The 20,781-nt window shown below is 43.3% G+C and overlaps 1 protein-coding gene across 7 annotated transcripts in view; it reads left to right on the forward strand.

Moving 5' to 3' along the window:
• Positions 1 to 20,781, forward strand: part of Srgap2 (SLIT-ROBO Rho GTPase activating protein 2) — a 301,879-nt gene that overhangs the window by 215,345 nt on the left and 65,753 nt on the right. For all 7 annotated transcript variants that reach the window (XM_023701145.1, XM_023701146.1, XM_023701144.1 and 4 more), the window contains exons 5-7: positions 11,987 to 12,049; positions 19,292 to 19,507; positions 20,152 to 20,280. In XM_023701145.1, the coding sequence (XP_023556913.1) occupies positions 11,987 to 12,049; positions 19,292 to 19,507; positions 20,152 to 20,280 (408 nt within the window). The remainder of the gene's footprint in view (positions 1 to 11,986; positions 12,050 to 19,291; positions 19,508 to 20,151; positions 20,281 to 20,781) is intronic.

Consider the following 20,781-nt stretch of genomic DNA (forward strand, 5'->3'; position numbering starts at 1 on the left):
AAAGAAAGAAAGAAAGAAAGAAAGAAAGAAAAGAAAAGAAAAGAGAAAGAAAAATCTTAAAAACTCCCAAGTAATGGGGGGGGGGTATGGACAACATGGCCAAGGAGGTCTTTAAAGGAGTAACATCAAAGTTAACAGTTGACTTCATAGCAAAAACGATAGAAGACAGGGAGCACTGCAGTGAAGCTGTAGCAAAAAATATCCCTCAGCAGTGAAGGCTGATGAAGGATGACTTCCAGTCCCCTCTACTCCACTGAGGATTGAATCCAGGGGCACTCTACCACTGGGCGACATCCCCAGCTGTTTTCAATTTTGAGACAAAGTCTTGCTAAGTCACTAAATTGCCCAGACTGGTTGTGAACTTGTTCTTTCTGTTCATTGAACCCTGTCTCCCAGTAGCTGAGATTGCAGGCATGTGCCAACACAACCAGTTCTTAATAATATTTTTTAGACAGAAAATAATTCCAGATAGACATTTAGAAATGCAGGAAGGAATGTGGAACAAGAAAACATAGATAAGTATACTCATCTAAGTAAATATTTGCTGTTAATAAGCAATTATAATCTCTTGTGGGGTTTTAAATCTATATAAAAGTGGTGGATAATGGAATTAGCAATAGCATCTGTCCAGGTGGTGAAATGGGTGTAAAAGGCTTCAGGAACTGTAGGGTAGCAAAAGCCCTCGCAAGCCCTGTCCCACTACAGGACACAGACTCCTCCAAGTGCTCCCCAAGAATTCACATCTCTAGAGTCATCCTCAAGGACTGTGGTAAGAATCCTCCATACAACCTTTTCCAGGGCTGCCGTCCTCAGAAACCAGAGTGTAGCCCTCGCCATGAGTATGAGGCCCAGGAGCTTTCGTAGACCACAGGCTTGTAGAAACCAGAATCACATGTGTGTCGTCAGCAGAAAACAAAAGTCTGTAGTGTCAGGAGCGGACGTGAAGTTTGGAAAAGGGTCTTCCATTATGGGCACGATTGTGCCTGTCACTTGCTCTGCCTCCCACAATGTTTCCAGTCCACTTCTGGAATCAGATGTTAGGGGCATCTAGGAAGGCTCTTTAAGGGCAACACAGCCTAGCAGAGAGTGCGTTCCATCATTGGAATCCCCTGCTGACAACATTTTCCTGCTGCCCTCTGAAGGACAGACATTGACCATCATCTGTAGATGCCTGGGGGGAGTCACAATTGTCCCACAAGTAGCCTGAGAGCCAGACACACCCCTGAGAGCTATTTTAGGAATCTCTCTCTAAGGACCACTGGCAGCACTAGTGTGGCACATACAGAGTGGAAATGAGTACCCAAGGCCCCTTAGGTGTGCAGGATGAGACACACTCTTCTGTCTTTTTTAAGTGACTCAAATATTTTTTGTACTCCATCAGACAAGAAAGAAGAATGAAAAAGTACAGAGTATTCATTTATATTAAACATTGACATGTCAACTTGTAACTTACGTGAACATTAAAAGAATAGTATCACTAGCCATCTAAGAAGGAGAAACTGGATTAGTGAAAATCACAAGGAAGGAAGGAAGGAAGGAAGGAAGGAAGGAAGGAAGGAAGAAAGAAAGAAAGAAAGAAAGAAAGAAAGAAAGAAAGAAAGAAAGACTCTCCTCAGGGAAAATATAAGGATGTAGAATATAGCAGTGGTTTGCAGTGGTTATAGATAGAGGAGGGCTTGACTGTAAAATGGGTGAAGTAAGAGAGGTTTTGCTTTCTGTTGTTGTTTCTTAATTTTGGTGGGTGATCCTGCGTCTATTAATTGTGGTAGAAGAAAATATAGCTTTAAAAAACAAACTTTATTTCAGTGACATATGGGGACTGTGTCTATGCATTGCAGGTGGATATACATTCTTTTTTTTTTTTTTTTTTTTTTTGAATATACATTCTTTTAAGTGGACATGAAACATTTCTAAAGTTTAAGCCTGATTTGCTGAGGAGAAATCAAAGAGGTTTGGTGAGAAATTAGAGCTGGTGGTTGGAAACTCCAGTTCTAAATTCTAAACATTCTTCTAAAATTTCAGTGATTTTTCAGTGGGAGTGAGGTACTGGCAAGAAGGAAGGTGCCCCCTTCCAAGAGTACAGATGTTTGAAAAATGTGGACCATGATGAATGTAAATGGTTTCACATGAGATTAGTGTCCTGTAAACCACCACAGGAGGTGGAGAAAGCTGACCTGGGTTCAAAGCTCCATCTCAGATCCGAGGAAATGCATTCTAATTCTCAACCAGGGAAAGATTCTGTCCGGCATTTCAGACTTGGCTTTATGTTCCTCTTAAGGTCCAACCCTGGCCTAGTATAAGGAAAACGCTGTCTTCATAATTAAACCTCCTGGAACCTCTTCCTGTCTTGATGGTAGGATTGTAAGGCTACTCCAAGATTTCTGAGACTACACAGATCTCTGAAGAATTGGCTTGGCTTCAAGTTCCTCCTTTTCATTTAATCAGCAATTTTCCTGGTGCCCCAGGCATTTCCTGTAGAGATGCTGCTGACTGCTTTCCTTCCTAGAGTCTCCCTGTGCCTCTCAATATTCCGGGTGCCAACTCGCAGAAGAGCTTCATTAACTCCTGTTCTTCCAGCATCCTCCAGGCGGAGCCATCTGGGAGTCACACAGGTGCTCCTCCCCCCAACTCCTGGGATTCCATGTCACGGGAGGGCACATGCTTGGGAGCACCTTGAATTCTGGCTCTTTTCCCCCTCCATCTCGCCTGTTTCCAAGCCATTGATTGCTTTTCTTCTTGAGTTCATTTTATGTTTGCTGAGAAAGATCTGTGCTCGTGTTGCCTGTTTAATTTTGTGTCTTTTAGTCCCTTGTTTAGTCCCTTGTTTCCCAGTCTACCCAAGGGTGCTCACAGTCACCTAGATAATATTTGTGTCCTATTAGTGTGCTGCCTGGGAAATAGGAGAGTTATCATCTTTAAAATGACCTCAAGAAATGCTTTTGGCATGAGAAATCAGGATCTGAACACGTACACCTCCCTCAGGTCATTATCTAGGAGAGGAAATGATGGGAATTTGCCAGGAAAAGAACCACAGTGGTGGTTTAAGAAAAGAAGGCAGCCTGCTCTGGTGGTACAGGCCTGTCATTCCAGCACTCAGGAGGTTGAGGCAGGAGGATCATAAGTTCCAATGCAATTTAAGTGATTTAACAAGACCTTGTCTTAAAATTTTTTTTTAAATCTTTTTTTTTTTTTTTTAAAGGGCTAGTGATGTGTCTTAATGTGAAGACCCCAGGTTCAATTCCCAGTACCACAAAAAGAAAGAAAGGGAGAAAGGAAAGAAGGAAGGAAGGAATGGCTGATGGGCTCAAACATGATTTTCTCTCCATTTTTAAGGGATGCTGTTTTGAGCTTTTTTTAGTATTAGAATAGGGCATCTTAAGAGACTGGAATAACCATGAAGGAATTTCCGACTGTGCTGGCAGAGTCTTAGGAGAGCAGAGTGTCTTCAGTCTCTTCTTTTCTCCCTGTCCCGATCTGTTGGGACTCAATCTTTCCAGATTATATGTTTCCCTGGCAGGAGGCTTTGACCAACTGTAACGGCATACTGAGCATGCACGGAGGACAGGAGCTGCGTTCACAGCGTTCGTGCTATGCCAAAGAATGGATTTTCCCCTGGGCCACCAGCATTGCTGTGGGTTATCATGTGTGACTGCTTACATGTTCCAGGCTTCTGGAAAAGCCTTGAGGAAATAGCTTTCAGAAGCAAGTGCCCTAGAGGAGACAGGTTCCGGATTTTGTTAAAGTGGTACTTGGCGCTGGACAGGTTTGATATTCTCTGACCTAGGCAGTAGGGTGGGCCTACCTTTGCACATTTAATTTTCATTTTGCCTATCTGCTAAACACTTTTTGTGTGATCTTTTTCTATTTCTTGTTTTTGTTTTGTTTGTTTTCTTTCTTCAAGAAAACTGAATAGTTTTTAAAGAGTCATCGTCTCTAGGCCTAGTAGGACATGGTTTTAATCCCCTAAGAGGCTGATGCAGACACATTGAAAGTTCAAGCTCAGCTAGAGGAGTTCAGGATTTCGGGAGACCTTATCTCAAAATAAAGAATAAAAAGGGCTGGGGGTATAGCTCAGTGTGAAGGCCCTGGGCTCAATTCTTAGTTCTACCAAAAAAAGAAAGAAAGAAAAATCATATTTATCTTTGCTCTTGTGGAAACTGGGCAGGAAAATAGATTATCTAACTGCAGACTTCAGAAAAACAAAGAACTGTCTTTCCTGTGGATCCACAGAGCTCTCATTGGAGGAATGTATCCCTGAGGGGCTTCCCAAGCCCACGTGTCATTGTCGTTAGCATCATCAGAGTACACCAAGAGGGGACATAGTTTGGTGGAAAGAGCACCTACATGGGTATTAAAAGGGCTGAATTCTAAAATTTATATATTAGCAAACAGTTGTTCAGTAGATTCTGTTTTAAACACTTTAATTGTCCTATTTTAGGATTCATCCTACAACAGAATGGGGGTGTGCTGGAGCTCTAATCCAGGGCTTTGTGTATGCTCGGCCAGTGTCCTACCACTGAGCTACATTCTCTGTTCAAGAAATACTATTATCCTAGTTTACAGCCATGGAAGCTGAAGCAGAGTATGTGATGGGAAGAGGCAGACCCTGTTCCCACTCTGGATCTGCATACTTCACCCTCCCAAAATGGTGTATATCACCCTACGTGGGTCCTGAATAAGCTGTGTGACCTTGGAACGTCATTTCAACCTTCGGGCTCATCAGCAAACTGTAACCAGAGGAAGTTCCTATGGACGACCTTGTATCTATCTACATGAAAAAAAGTAAAGCTTGTATTGCTTTTTCTTTTGGTTTTTGTTTTTTCTTTGCTTTTTGCATCAGGGTCTCACTAACTAATTCAGGCTGGTCTTGAACTCACCAGGTAGCCCAGGCTGGCCTAGAACTCAGGGTCATCCTCTCTGCCTTAGCCTTCTGAGAGCTGGGATTACAGGTGGGAACCACCATCCTCATCTATATTGTTTTCTTCTTGTAGTTGAATGAAAATACAGTATTTTGATGTGCTTAATTTAACTGATGATGATATTTTGCACCGCTGAGGATGGAATTCAGGGTTTCACACAAGCCAGCCAGGCAGGCAGGTACGTTACCCTAAGCCACATCCCCAGACCCTCAGGAAGCAGTTGTTTTATGGCTACTGTGCGCAAAGCAGTGGGCTGGGCACTGGGAGACAGAGGGTGCTTAACACCTTATACTCTTATCTCTTCCATTAGCTATGGATGGTTTCCTATTTTAGTAGCTTTGGGATTTCTTTTCTAAATACAAAGTTCTTTAGATAATTCAATAGAAATCTAATGAAAGCACATGAATTGTAAAACAAGTACTGGGTCTTAGATTATATTAGCTTTCTGACATTTCTTATAAAATATGACTTTTATCCCTGAGAGTTTAATACCCATTAACTTCTGAGTGCAGGAACTACTGGTGTACTTAGTTTTTATGGTGCTTGTAAACTCAAGGGATTCTTTAAAAATGGAATGTGACTGGTTTGGGAGTCACTTAGACTGAGGCAGTATCATTATAACCTGAAATACCCATCTGTAACTTAGAAAGGCAAATTTAAAGAAAAGGGATTACTGTGTAATCATCGATGGATTTCTTGAAATCCGATTTCTGGAGCTGGGGAGATAGCTTGGCGGTCTAAGCGCCTGCCTGGCAAGTGCAAGGACTCGAGTTCGATCTCCAGTAAAGCATGCTGTGCTAAGCCCTGGAGCCCTGGACCCGTCATGCTGGCCATGGAAACCAGGCATGTTGGCACATGCCTGTGAGCCCAGTGCTGTGGTGGCTGAGACAAGAGAATGACTCGAGTCTGGGCTGCATAGCAAGTCCCTTTACTAAATAAATAAACTTTTAAAAAATTTAAAAAAGAAATTAGATTTCTGCTTCTGGCAGTTGGGTTCAATATCTAACTTGCTCTGGAGTTAGGAAACATTTTTGGGTTTTTGTTACAGTTGTTTTGGGGTTTTTTTGGTTTTTGTTTTGAGACAAAGTCTTATTACTATGTGTTTCAGGCTGGTCTTGAGCTCACTCTATAGCCCAGGATGACCTCAGACTCCCAGAGATCTGTGCCTCAGCCTCCTGAGTGTTGGGAAGGTCATGCATCGCCATGCTAGGCGGGACACTTCTTAGGTGGAATAGGAAAAAAATTGAACCTGAACTTGAAAACTAACTTAATTCCATGACAAGCAATGCCTTTGAGTTACAATGAATTGCTCAGACATCAGATTAATATTGTTCTTTCTCAGTAGATTATAAACTTTTAAACTCTTTTATTTTGCAACTACAAGGGCCTGATCCATAATAGATCTGCTGTTTTCGCAATGGACTTTTTGTTGCTCACTCCCCAAACCCAGCCATTTACCCACCTGCCAGCATCTAGTAATTGAGCCTACTTCGGGCCATCTGATCAGCCACCTCCAAGAGGCCAAGTGAATTATTTAATTGCTTCATTAGTGGGCACTGGTTCTTAAATCACTAGTTTGTTAAGTCCACAGTTAAAGTCTTTGGTATGTACTTATCCTTTTAAAACACAATTCATTACTGAGTTTAAAAATAAATTTAACAGGGACTGGTGAGATGGCTCAGTGGTCTAAAGCACCTACTTAGAGCAGGCTTACCAAAGCACAGGCCACCACGGTTCAATCCCCCAGCACCCATGCCAGCCAGCCCCACCCCCTGGTGGGCTGAGCTGGCCACACACACACACACACATTAAAAAATTATAAATAAATAAATAAATAAATTTAACAAGTTACAACCAACATAAAAAAGCAGGAGAGAGAAGAATAGGAAATATGAGAACGGACTGAAATTTAAGTACTGTTATTGTAGACTTGCATATACAGGAAGCTGTACATGGGTAAACATCCTGGTCTACCCATCTTTAAAGGTAAAAGTGGGATCGGGGAGATGGCTCAGTGGAATAAGCGCTTCCCTGGCAAGCGCAAGGGTCTGAGTTCAATCCCCGGTTCTGCCAAAAAAATAAATAAAAATAAAGGTAGAAGTACCTCCAGTGTCCCTCCAATGGTTGCTTCCAGCCTGCCTCTCTATAAAAGTTTTGTACCCAATGTGTTGTTATTTTGTGGTTGCTGGGGATCAGACCAGGGCCTTGTGCATGACAGGCAAGTTCTTTACCGTGAAGTACAGCCCCAGTCCCTATATTTATAATGTGATATGACCTTGGTGTCCCTAAAATATAAAGTCCTAATTCAGTCTGCCCAGAGCTATCCTTGCTGTCCTATCCAGCAAGTGAATGGAGGATAGAAAAAACCCTTTTGACTGGCATGCAAGGAGAGTGGTGAAGGGGAATCTTGAGGTCATTGCAGAGCTCCAACCTGCCCAGACCGCCACCCTAATGCACCATTTTGGTGGGCTGAGTTGGATGGGGAGGAGGCCAGATTCAAGACCTTGCATTGGCCCTGCTACCCCCCAGCCCCTCCTTGTACTCTGTTCCTGTTTTCCCTATCAGAAGCATTTTGGGCAAAGTACCAGCTCAGGAAAGTTGGCCTCTTTGAAGCAGTGAGCCAGTGTCCTGAAGCCCTTACCATGTCTAGTTGCTCATCTTGGCTGCCAGAGCTTAATAGACAGTTCATATCTCTGTCCTTTGAAATCTGTAAATGTAAATTTGGTTTTTAAACTTTTTTTTAACAGTTGGCCTCTAAAGTGCCTTGGGGTGGGGTGGGGGGAATGTTGGCACTGGTGGAAGAGATCTGTGCCCTTGGAAATCGGATTCTTTTTTGGAAAACTGCTGACACTGGCTAATTGGGCCAGAACTAAATGACCCTGCTGGTTCTACCTGCTGACAGCCTCAGCCTTGGGACTGTGCTGAAATTAGCTCTCACCGCATGGCAGAGGCATGCCTTCCTCTTTTCTTTCTTCTTCTTCTACAGAAATAGGGGGTGATTTTGTGCCTGTCACAATACAGCTTCATCATATAGAGAGCCAATTTATAAAAAGTAAAACACCTCACCTCTGCCCCTTCTTCTATATACTGTGCTGATCTAAATAACTAGAGGATTAAGTAATAGGCAGGCTCATTGATAAAGTCTCCTTTAGAGCCGTTTCATTATTGGGTTGTTTTTTTTTTTTTTTTTTGGAAAAGCTGTAGACAAACTTGCAGAATCCTAGGAAATGTATTGTTTTTTTAAAATGTGTGACCAGCTTAGTGTCCAGGTGGCCCAGGCCTTGTAGTCTTGTATTCTACTGCTGTGCCTTCTGTGAGCAAGGCAACCTTGAAACAGGACACTCTTGGGGAGATGCTTGTGTGCATTGAGGTTTTGTTGTCCAGTTCTGTTATCCATTGGAAAGGAAGGATTCCCTGCGCTAGTTGTTAGCACAGCTGGCAGGAGCTGTTGCGATCTCATTGTCTTCCAGCCATTCCTGCAATGACCTTTGAAGCAGGCAAGGTGGGAGCCCTTGAAGCACATCCCGCCAAATGGTTAGAAGTTTCAAAATAAAAGCTCCAGGCCTGAACACACCATCACACTTCCTATTTTGTCAACCAGCATTGTCAGCTGTGCCACATCTCAATTCTAAATTTAGGCATTTTTTTTTCCAGGCAAAGATTACTATGCAAAACATTTAAGAGAAGAACTGCTCAAAGCAATTTTCCCCCCAACTTCTATTTAGTTTCCTGCAATGTTTAGATGACTCATTCTCTTCCAAGAAGTTTTAAAGGAAAGAGAGGAAGGCTGTATATCGGTTTACAAAGACTGCACTATAAATTCTTTTTCTTCCCTGCCTAGAAACCCCTAGCTTTACTATAGAGAATGGAACAGCTCCACAGCCTTCATTGTCCTGTGCTCAGCCTTGCCAGGTTTTGTTGTGCCTAGGAATAAATGTGTCCCTTGTCTTGGGGCGGGGCCCTGTGCAGTTCCATTGCCTTCATTGACTCCACAGTGGCCTGCACAGAAGTCCTTCCTGGGGTGCGCCTTCCCCTGAAGGCACACAGTTAAAGTTTCCCAAATAGAGAAAAGGTGGCCTTTTATCATCTACAAAAGGAGAGACCCTGGCCACTTGTTTCCTCTTGCAGTGGGTCTAAATTGTTCCTGATTGCTAGGGGCATGTCATGCCTGTAAACAGAGCTTGCTACACCTGTGCTCCCAGCCCAGCCCTCTGCCAGAGGGAGGGATAAGTCAGATTGCTGCAGCAGCCCATTCAAATAAACAAGGGCTGCAGTTGAATAGTCCTCCCAACTAATCAGTACGGGAAAGGAAACATCTGCCTGACCTAATTGCTGTTTTATTGGTTAGGTCTTCCACTGCCTCCTCAGCCTCCTGTTCTGCATTGAAGTCTCTGTGAGCTACAAGGTGAGGGATCAGGAGCTTTCTCTTAACCTCTCCCATTTAAACAGAGGGGAGAGGCTGGGAAGCTGGCCTGAATGCAGGAGGGTGGGGTGGTATAAGCGATACTTGTGCTCACTTTCTGAGCTTCTTGCGATGCTGAGGTTAGTAGTGAGTCATTTCTCCCTATGTCACCTCCTTGAGCCTCTGCTGCCTCGGTAGGGCTCAGCTTTGCCCACGTGGGCTGGGGTGGAAAGTCGTAGGTGAAAGACAAGTGTTCTCTCTCATGGCTTCTCGTCCAGCAGTTGAGGTCATTAGTTGAGAGAACTTGCTAGGTGCCCCTGAATCCCTCCATTTGGAGGGCATCTGGGCCCTGAGAACTTGCTTATTACCATTGGCAGCATGGTGTGAAGCCAGCCTACTGGGCAAGACTTCCAGGGGATTGTATTGGAATCTGATATGGACCTTAGGAGTCAAGCAAAAGAGCTTGTAGGACCAGAGTAGCAGAGATTAAGAAGACATTAGGGATGTCTGAGTTGAACCCTTTCCTATTGTGGAAATGAAAATAGAGACCACAAAAGATTATAGCAAATGCAGAAGATACAGGAGTAGAAGGAAACACCTGTGATTGCTAATTTACGATTTCTTCCACCCCTCTCCCCACCACTAGGAGTATAACTTCAGGGCTGTTGATGATGAGAGTCATACCTCTCCTATATTTTATAATGAATACCTTACTAGAAAAAATAATCAGAGAATTTCTTATTAGAGAAATGGCAAACTATAAAAAAGATATAAACTTGTTTTTCAAATGTACAAGTTTACTAGAACCAAAGGACTTCAAATGACCATAGGATTTTACATCAAATTGTCAAGCAAAAAAAGTGAAATTAGCATTCTTACATGGCTCTGGCAAAATTTTTAATTAGCACAGTTTTTCTTAAAGGCAGTTTAATGGTATAAATGAATTCTCATTGACCCAGCAATGTTATTTCTAATAGAAAGTAATGAAAGCCTTGTTCATAGATTATATGTAATTTAATACAGTATTTTTTTTTAATCACAAAACTGTACAAGTTAAGTAAATAGGAGCTACATGGGCCAATGAGATAGCTCAGCGGACTGAGCACCTGCCTAGGCAAGCACAAGGACCAGGGTTCGATCCCCAGCACCACATGTCCCACCGGGGACATGGCCACCAAGATGTGGCGTGGTGGCACACGCCTGTAATCCCAGTGCTGGGGAAGCTGAAAACAGGAAGATCACTGCAAGTCTGAAGTGCATAGTAGGATCCTATACCAAATACATTAAAAAAAAAAAAAAAAAAAAAAGCGCTACAGCAATATATTGTACTAAAAAGATTATAGCAGAGTAATACATGAGGAAATGTTTGCAAAACAGACAAATTAAGTTTTCTGACAATGTTTATTTTTATTTATTTATTTTATTTTTTTGCAGAACCAGGGATTGAACTCAGGCCCTTGCGCTTGCCAGGGAAGCGCATATTCCACTGAGCCATCTCCCCGGCCCCTTCCAACAATGTTTATAATGCAGTCTTAACTTTTCAGAAATAAGAATGAAAGAAAAATTAGAAAAATATATAACCAAATGATATTTTCTTATTGGTAAATATTTAAGGATTACTTTGTTTTCTCTTTTGAAGTTTCTATGTTTTTCTTTATTTTACTATATATTACTTTAGAAATAAAAGTATTTTTAAGGAAAAGATTATTCATCTTGAAAAAAATACAAGTTGAAATGATTGTTTCTGAATAAAAGACTACTTCTTTTCTTGCCTGGGAGCAGAGCACTGCCAGGGCAATACGGTACCTCCTATGAGAAGGGGGCTGTTGGTGTTTGAATTTTCAGTAGTAAAGAATGAGAAGGAGCTGGCCAAAGATAAAACAAGGGCTTCCTCTCTCAACAGCCCATTGGTGCCAATCAGTCTAGTCCCCTGTTCTGTTGGACTTAGCATAACATTCCCTGTAGCATACATGGCTCTTTCTTCCTCGTTCTTCTGTGTTTCTACTGTTCTCTGAGGTTAGATTCTGGCCTTGAGTGACAGTACCAAAGAATCTGAGAGGTAACACTGATCGGGATTCACCAGCTGGAGAGCCCTTAACATAGCAGAATTAGTAATATTAGCTAATCTTGCAAGCATCCATTACTAAGGAATCACTGCTTTGGGAATATGAACTAAAAATAAAGCAAGCAAACTCCTTCCTGCTTGGAGTTTTCTGTTTAGTTAAGGACTTTGAAGTCCTTGGATGTGTGTATACTTTTTCCTAGCTCATCCTCTTACACATCTTCCCTTCTTTTGTAATTCTCTGGAATGTTTGCCTACAAGTATGTGAGAACACGTATTCCACCTAACAACAGTTGCTAGGTAGGATGTGGCTTTCAGACTGCTCTTTGGGGACCAATTGAAAAATCAAAGCCTATAACCCTTTTTCCCTCCACACAATTGCCTTTGCTAGGCTATAGAAAGGACACATTTCATTTTATTAAAACTCTTTGAGTAATCTGGCCATAATTGGGTCTGATCCAAGTGGTTATCTGATTTGCTGGGTTAAATAATGGGCTTTAATTGAATCTGTGTTCTTTGTAGAGCCATTGCTGCTTTTGCCATTGTTGCCCCCTCCTCCTTCCTTCTGTTTCCCAATTAACCTTCCTTCCTCTTTCTCTGCAGAGTAAAGAAGTCGGCCAGCAGCTCCAAGATGACTTGATGAAGGTCCTGAATGAGCTCTACTCGGTAAATAAGATGGGTCACTTGGCTGTTTAACCAGTAGAAGGAAGCAGCATTTGTCAGCTTATAGCCATAGTCATGTCAGTAAAACTGAGCTGCAGTTGTGGACAGTGCACGTTCCCCAGTGGGGGTGACCCCACCCATCTCTTTTTTCAAAGTGCAATGAGCTAAGAAATACTTTCTCAAAATAGTGTGCAAGCTCACTCTGGCCTCATTTGGGGGGTTATCCCAAGACCTAGGTCACCAGAACATCTGACACCATTAGTAAGAAACAAAGACCCCAAACAATGACAAGGAACAGTGTTGCACCATTAATATGAGCCTGTTGGAAAGAATTTATGGTCCAAGTCTTGCATCAGATCTTGGATTGATCTTGGTTTAAGAGAGAAACAGATTTCTCAATGTCCTAATATGAGGAACCAGTTCAGGCAGAGAGAGCTTTGGACCAGCTTCCTGGAGTGAAAAGCACAGTGAAGAGGCAGCTTGTGGGCCTCGAGAAGAGAACACATTTTGTACTGACGTGACTGGTACTTCAGGCACGTGACACCTGTAGCTGGTGTGTGGTGCTTCGTGTGTGGAGACATGTCAGTGTTTTCCTCCAGCCATGTTTTGTTAATGTGAGGAAAACAAATGCACACATTGTATACCAAGGGAAGTTCTATTGCTACAAGGAGAACATTTCAGTTGTACGGCTAACATGTTTTGGAGATCCCTTCCACTGCACTGCTGTGTCAGCCCTGTGTCGTTTTCCATGATTGCCCCATTATATTTAGAGGTAAAATGGTTTTCTGTTTTCTCACTTCAACTTTCTTTTTCTCCTGCTCTTCCTTCTTTCTCTTCTTCCTTCCTTCCCTTTAAAGAGGAGCAGGCAGTGGTGTGTGCAACTGAGGCCTTTGAGATTAGAGAGTTCCGTGTTCTTTGTCCAGAAGCCTAGGTGTGGCCACTTTTTAATGGCAACTGTTAACAGCTAAGCAGGGTATCATCTGCTTTCCTCCAGTGTGCTTGTTTTGTTCTGAATACTGTTCTGTGGCTCCTCTGCTCTGAAGCCAGTGCATAGATAGTCCCCGTAGTTTGTCTCTCGGTTTTCATTTCTCTCAAGTTAAGGCTTTCTCTCAAGTTAAGGCTTTCTCAAGATATGGTTTATATCAATCTAGAAACAAATTGATATAAACCATTTTCAAACTGGATGAGTTTCCTGAACTGTCTTTTCAATGCTTATTTCTTTACTTTTAGAGCATCTTCTAAGCACCAAGAAGAGCTGTTACTCCTTTCTTCTGATAGAGAACTCACTAAGACATAAATGGCACATGTTATTATAGGAATCCTTTTATTTTCCTGTAAGCATCTTGGGCCCTGCTGTTTGTAGCTTGAGAAGAATCAGGTTGGATAACCAGCAAACTCCAAACCAACTCAAATCCAGCATGCTGGTTCCACAATGGGACTCAGGACAATAGAGGAAGAATAGTGTCTGAGGATCTGCTAGCTTTGACCCCAAGTCCTAGATCTCTTTATGAGTTATGATATATAACTGAAAGGCTGCAAAATGTGCTGGAGTCGGAAAGAACACCTGGCGCTTCTGCTGTGGTCTGGGATACCTCCCGCTGCAGTCTGCCGCCATCCAGCTGCTTTATTGGCCACTAGGAGGCCACCACCAGTGCAGAGCATAAAGTCTAAGAATTGGCTGAATGTGGTGTTCCCTGCCAAGAAGTGAGTTGGTGCATGCTCTTATAATTTTACTAAGCCTTACAATAATAATAATAAGGCTTAGTAAAAATTGGATAATTTTTGATGGGAGGAGAGAAAGAATAGAGGACACCATGAAGTTCCAGAAAAATAGAACATTCTGATGCAGTGACTCTCACACAGGATGACTTTTTTTTGCCCTGAAGGGACATTTGGCAGTGTCTTCAGACATTTTTAGTAGTCACAGTTGGAGGAGTGGAAGAAATCGCTACCCACTAATGAGTAGTGGCCAAGAATGCTGTTGAAATAGGACAGTCCCCAACAACAACGTGTGTAGTGACTGAAATCTCCTGAATTAAGCAACCTAGATCCTACCTGGTGCTGGCCACTAGCTGTATAAATCTGGGGGTACCCCTAACCTCTATGACTGTGATGTCCCATACTTCCCATGTGCTGCTGTCTCTATATCCTAAAGTGAGGATGACTGGGGCAGTCGTAGTTCCTGAAATGTCAAGCTATTGTTATGGATCAACTGAGTTTTCAGTTTCTGTAGGACATTAGAAAGTTCAGAGAATAGGATTATGAGTTCTTTCTTCTAAAGGGTGAAATTAGCTTGGCTACAAATAAAGCTGTTACAGAATTAGAGTGGCTGACTGTCCCTGGGTAGCCTGGTACAGAAGAGTTTCTTGGGACATGAGACTCAGTGGTAAAACTGGGACAGTCCTAACAAGATGACTAGTTGCCCTACATGGGGTAGTGACCTCACCATGTAGGAAACTGGGGCTTCTCTGTGCTGACTTCAGGGAGCCACTTGCTATACACTTTCTCAGGGGAGTTAGGAAGAAAATGGGAAGAATTTCTTGTAAGGATCCTCTCCCTTACTTGATTTTTTGGCAAGCAGGGAAGGGCCTCTTTTTTCATTGACCCTTTAGAAAATAGAATTCATCTGTGGGCACCAGGCAGTGAAGGCTGTAAGAAGCTCACCACCAATGTGCTAGTACACACCTGTAATCCCAGCCATTTGGGAAGCTAAGGCAGGCGAATCAAAAATTCAAGGCCAACCCGGACAGCTTTCTGAGACTCAAAAAAATAAAAAGGGCCACCTATGTTCTCTTTTACATGGGTGCTTCACCCTCACCTTGTAGATTCTACTTCTTTTTCTACATTTACTTGTCCCAAACTCACTCTGTAGAGCTGTTTCTTTTCCTACTTTTATTTATTTTATGAGCAGAATATATTTATTGAGAGAAAGAAAGCTCCTGTCCAAGAGAGGGACAGGAGGGGGGCCCCCAAGCGGGTAGTTCCCTGGGAAGCTGTCTCTTCCAGGGACTTTTATAGTGCAAAACCATGTGAGGCTAAGGTAGAGAGAATGGGAACTCGCTTAGGTGGGCAGGAGGTGGGACAAAACTATGGTCAACCAATGGGATTACATATGGGACAGGGTCTTATGCTGTTGGGGGTTGGAATGAGGGATAGGGTCTTTTCCTGTTGGGGGTTGGAATGCGGGATAGGATCTCTTTCTGTTGGGGGTTGGGCTAGTAACCCACTTGGGTCTTTCCAAATGATTGATACCTATTTAAAATATCAATCCCAGGTGCTACTCATTTAGCATTTGTTTGGCCTTTAGGTCTTTAGGTCTGGTTCATAGCAGGAGCATCTGCCTTCTTTTCCTACTTTTAATAAAACTTTGCTAGCATTAAAAAAAAAAAAAAAAAATTGAGTATGTAGCTTAGTTGTGGAGACCTGCCTACAGGCCCTGGATTCAGTCCGCATTACCACTCCCCAAAAAGCTACACCAAAAACTCACCATATTTTCAATATCCTTCTTGCCTCATACCTCCTCTTAATGCTTTCAGAGGACTGATTGCCCAAGGGCTGATAATTTAAGTATTTTTGAATACCTGTGCACCAAGGGGCGAGCCCAGGTGCTTCCAAAGAAAAATCCCTTTGGCCAAGAGTCTTAGAGTCTTCCCTTAAGTAGCCAGCTGCCTTTTTGCACGTTCTCATCCCTCCCTGAAGGGCCTTTGATTTTCTTGACTGGGCACCATGTGCTAGAGGCACTGCCTGCAGCTGCTATTCAGAGAGCAGCCCCAGGAAGGGTTCTTCTACACAACAAGCAGGCTGGCTTGGGAGCCATGGTGTAAGGGGTTTTTGGTTCCTGACTGCTTCTCCAGGAATGCTTTTGCAGTCAGCCCTCTTCTTCTCAAGGAACTCTTGGATTACCTTCTTTTATTTATTTATGCCAGAACCAGGGATTGAACTCAGGCCCTTGCACTTGCCAGGGAAGCACATACTCTACTGAGCCATCTCCCCGGCCCTAGATTACCTTCTTTGATTCTACTCAGAAGCTATGTCTCTAGAAAAAAATGTACTGTTCATGCAGGCACAGATGCCATATGCGGTTGGCTAGGTAGGAAAAGTCAAAGAAACCCTAAGCTTGATGGAGAAAAGGGGGGGCATTAGAACAGCAGGCCTGCTGTCACTCCAGAGGCTGTCTGTCCTGCTGTGCCTGTGAATTTATCCCTGGACTTGGAGCAGCAGCTGTTTTCTTGCAGAGCTTCTTCAGACTGGTGTCCACAATGACCTCTGATAGTTGCTCTGCTCTGTTTGTCCGTTTGACTCTGGCACAAGGAAGGCATCATGGATACAATGACAAATAAGAGATGTCCTTCAGTATAAGACATTTGGTTTTTTAATCAAGAGAAGCAGAAAAGTAAGGGAGCAAGTAAACAAGTGAGGTGATAAGAACTTTTCTACATACCTGCACAGAGAAGGGGTGTGAGTCAGGCTCTTTGGGGGGATACTTGGATTGAATCTCAGTTGCAAAGAACACCCCCAGCCCGCCGCTGCCCAGCTCTTACTTCACAACTCAGTGCCTTTATTTCTCCAACTCTCTGGAACTACTATTGCGAGGCTGCTTGAAAAGGTTGCTTCTCTCTGCATACCCTGTTTCCTCTAAATTCCTTGTATTAGTCTTGTTCTTGGTTCTCTTAAATGTCTGGTTATCCTTAGCTTCCTGGTCATATTTAAAAGTGAGCCATTAAAGAATTTTGGGTTAGGGGCTGGGGAGATGGATCAGTAGAATAAGTGCTTCCCTGGCAAGCACGACGGTGTGAGTTCAATCCCTGGTTCTGCAATAAAATAAAATAAATAATAAATAAATAAAGCCACATTGTAAAAAAAAAAAAAAGAAGAAGAATTTTGGGTTAACCGTGGCTTTCCCTGGTGGGTGATCTGACTGGGCTATGTGTCTGGGGAACCCCAGCATCAGTATTTCTTTATCTTGGATGGTCAGATTGCTCAGAGTGCGCCCTTTTGATTTCCTAATTCATCTAGGGGCTCAATTATGAGGAAGTATGGGCCACCTCAACATTCAGTGTAGGACTTTCCTGTTGATTCTCCTGTTTTATATTCAGGCCCCTATTAAATAAACCTGATTTCTCCAGTCCAGCGAACCTTCCCTTTGTCTTCTACATGATGAGGGAAAAGACCTGTGGGCCTGACTGTTCTTAGGCTTTTGATAATTTCCCTTAAGCCCCGCCTCATGCGACTGCCAGTGTTTCTCGCAGCAATCCTAGGATGTGTCTGGTTGCTTCTTGGCTCACCCCCCTCTTGCCTTAGAATATCGTTGGTCAGTTACCACTTGCCTCCTGCTTGTCACAGTTTGCTTCCATTCTTTTTGTTTTCCTCATTTACACTAAAAATAATAACAATGAAAACTTTAGGGCTGGCGAGATAGCTCAGCGGACTAAGTGCCTGCCTAGGCAAGCACCGGGACCCGGTACCACTTGCCGTGCCAGCCCCACCCCCAGGCACACTGCGCTGAGAGTCCAGGTGTTGTGGCACACACCTGTAATCCCAACATTAGGGAGGCTGAAAACATGAGGATCACTACAAGTCTGAGCTGCACAGTGAGGCCTATACCGAATACATATATTAAAAAAGAAAATTTTCTAGCATTTCAGTGTGGCTTAGGGAGGGAGCAGAGATGAAATGTGAATTCAGTGTCTAGTGTTGCCAAAAAAAAGTGAATGAAGCCAGTTTCTCTTTCCAGACTCCCATGGCTATACTTAGCCTTGCTTCTCCACTACAGTATTTCAGCTCCAGTCTCATGCAGAGGAAATTGCCTGTTACATAGTGGCCAGAAGAAGGACTTCAAACTTTGTCAGCCCTAGGTTGGAATCCTGACTCTCCCACTTAGCCATGTGACTGGGCTCTGTTTCCTCACCTTTTAAAGTGGAAATACATGTGCCTTTTGTGGAGTTGTGAGGATTAAATGAGGTAGCAAGCAGAAAGCTACCAACATGGCAGGGATTGTTATTAATACTGTACCGTTGCCCTCCTCAGTTGTCCAGCCACACACATACAATGTACGCATCCGTGCAGCTCCCACAGGGAAGTCTCAGGGCATCAGAATCTCAGAGCCTTTTCACTTCAGTCTGCTCCGTTTGCTATCAAGCATTTTGAACACCCATATAGACGCTCTTGCATGGAAAAAGAATGCTCCAGCAGACTTGGGCAGGCACTGTGTGGCTGGAAGGAGTTTATGTAGGAGGACTGGAAACCAGCTTGAGTTCCAGGCTTTCTGGCCTCCTTGCTACGTAATGGAGTTGGATTCCTAGACAGTTGCTTTGATGGAAAATTTGAAAGTTGAGGGTTTTTTTATGTTTTTCTTATGGCAACTCTAGTTATACATTGATAAAGATTTTATTCCTTTGCATCTTTCTACCTGAATTATGCAGGTTCACAATATTCATGGGATTGTTGTTTAAATCAGAGAATCACCACACGGATAAAATAGAGAGATGGGTACGCGCACTTGGCACACAGCCAAGAGCATTTTAGATGCTCAGTTAATGATGGCTGCTGTTGTTATCACACTGCTATTCTGGTTTCCATGAGCAAGTGTCTGATATGGAGAAAGTAGGCTAGTAGAGAGCTTTTGGAGCTTTCCCCCCTCCTCCTCATTTTATACATGAAAAGTTAAAAAGTATAGGGTACTGCACAGGCCCACTTTGGGGAATGCTAATTAGGGAGGTTTCCTGCCTACTCACTTCACAATGCTGGGGTGAGTCTACTCAGTATTGGGGGTGACTAAACAACAGGAATCACTGGGCCAATGTAAGAGTAATAATTTCATGTTACAATAAATAGAAGAGGCCGGGCAAGGTGTAGTGCACACCTATAATCCCAGCACTCAGGAGGCTGAGGCAGGAAGATTGAGGCAAGTGTAAGTCAGCCTAGGCTACAAACTGAGCTCAAAGCCAGCCTGTACTACATAATGAAACTTGATTCAAAAAAGACAAAATTAGACACATACATATAGAAGAAAATAATACGTGAAGTCACTTTAATAAGAAGACACAGTGGCTCGGTTCCAATACTGCTTTCCTGTGCTTTGGAGCAGTCTTTGATATATAATGTTTGCTGAGCCAAACATTTCTGGATTTTTCCCTTGGGGATAAGAATATTGCTGCATGGGGGAAAGTTTGGCTGTTAGTCTTCAAAGCAGAGAGTTGACCCCACTGGCTTGACCTCTGGGGTGGGGGTGGGAATGTCTTGCAGGTCATGAAGACATATCACATGTACAATGCCGACAGCATCAGTGCTCAAAGCAAGCTAAAGGAAGCAGAGAAACAGGAGGAGAAGCAGATTGGTAAATCAGTGAAGCAGGAGGACCGGCAAACCCCGCGCTCCCCTGACTCCACAGCCAATGTCCGCATTGAGGAGAAACACGTCCGACGGAGCTCAGTGAAGAAGATTGAGAAGATGAAGGAGAAGGTGTGTATGCTCCCAACAGTGGTAGAGGCAGGGAGAAATTTTCTAAAAGGAAGGACTGATAGAATTTCCCAGTAGGCTGTGTGAAGAGCCAAACAAGGAAGTTCTGGGATTCTTCAGTGTGTTTCTGCTTGACTGGAATCCTAGGTATTGGAAGAACTTGAGCACATGAGCACCAAGTTTTTAACCTGTAACAGATAAGAACCAGTAATGATCTTTCCCAGCCCATTTCCCATTTTCCTAATCAAGTAAAATATCCGTGTGTGTGTGTGTGTGTGTGTGTGTGTGTGTGTGTAGAACTCTAGACCTTGTGTTTAGCTTTAGGAGTCGAGGGTACAGGGCAGACAAGGGTAGTGGTACCTCCTTCAGGGTGGCAATGCAAGGATGAAGAACGGTATTTGAAGATAGAATCAAAATGGGACACGCATCTGAAGTAGGGAGCCTCATTAACCTTTCCTGAATTCATCTACATTATGCCCTTGAATCTCATTAATCAGAATTAGAACCCAATTTAAAGCAGACACGCATGGGGAGTAGCAGCACAGTTGTGGTTCTTGAATGAACTGTACTTTCCTCTCTCAGAGAACAATCTCCCCTTAAAAAAAAAAAAAAAAGTTTGCAAAAGTGAACTTCTGTTTCCTTTTCAGCGCCAAGCCAAGTACACAGAGAATAAGCTGAAGGCCATTAAAGCCCGGAATGAGTACTTGCTGGCTTTGGAGGCAACCAATGCATCTGTCTTCAAGTACTACATCCACGACCTGTCTGACCTGATTGATGTAAGTGCTGAGAGCCAGGGGGCTATGGACATCTCTTTCTTGGCTTCAGAATCATGTTCACACATTCCCCACGTCTGGGGTCCAGGCATCCAGGGCGATTACAGAACAGTTTACAGAGAGGGTGGCCATGATCCCTCTTGAGCACTACAGAGGTGCTTGCTGTGTACCAGTACCAGGTGATACACTTAACCCTTTCTCTGATTCACTCCTCACCACAATCCTGGAAAAAGACATTATCCCTGCTTTTATTGGCTCACACTCAGAGGGTGTAGATGACTTACCCAGAACTCATAAATGACAGGCAAAATAGGCAGCTAGGTCTGATTACTAAACCCGTGACCATGCTCACTGAGCTCATCTGTCTGCCAGGAAATACTCCCTTACTCAGCAACTTGGACAGTAAAGTGATGACAAGAGCAGAGTTAGGATGCCATACTTTTTGCTATATGTATATAGCAATGAGTATTTCTCAGGAGTCTCTTGACTATCGTAACATCCTCA

Source organism: Octodon degus, unplaced genomic scaffold (assembly GCF_000260255.1).
Source record: "Octodon degus isolate 3935 unplaced genomic scaffold, OctDeg1.0 scaffold00131, whole genome shotgun sequence".
Classification (NCBI taxonomy): domain Eukaryota; kingdom Metazoa; phylum Chordata; class Mammalia; order Rodentia; family Octodontidae; genus Octodon; species Octodon degus.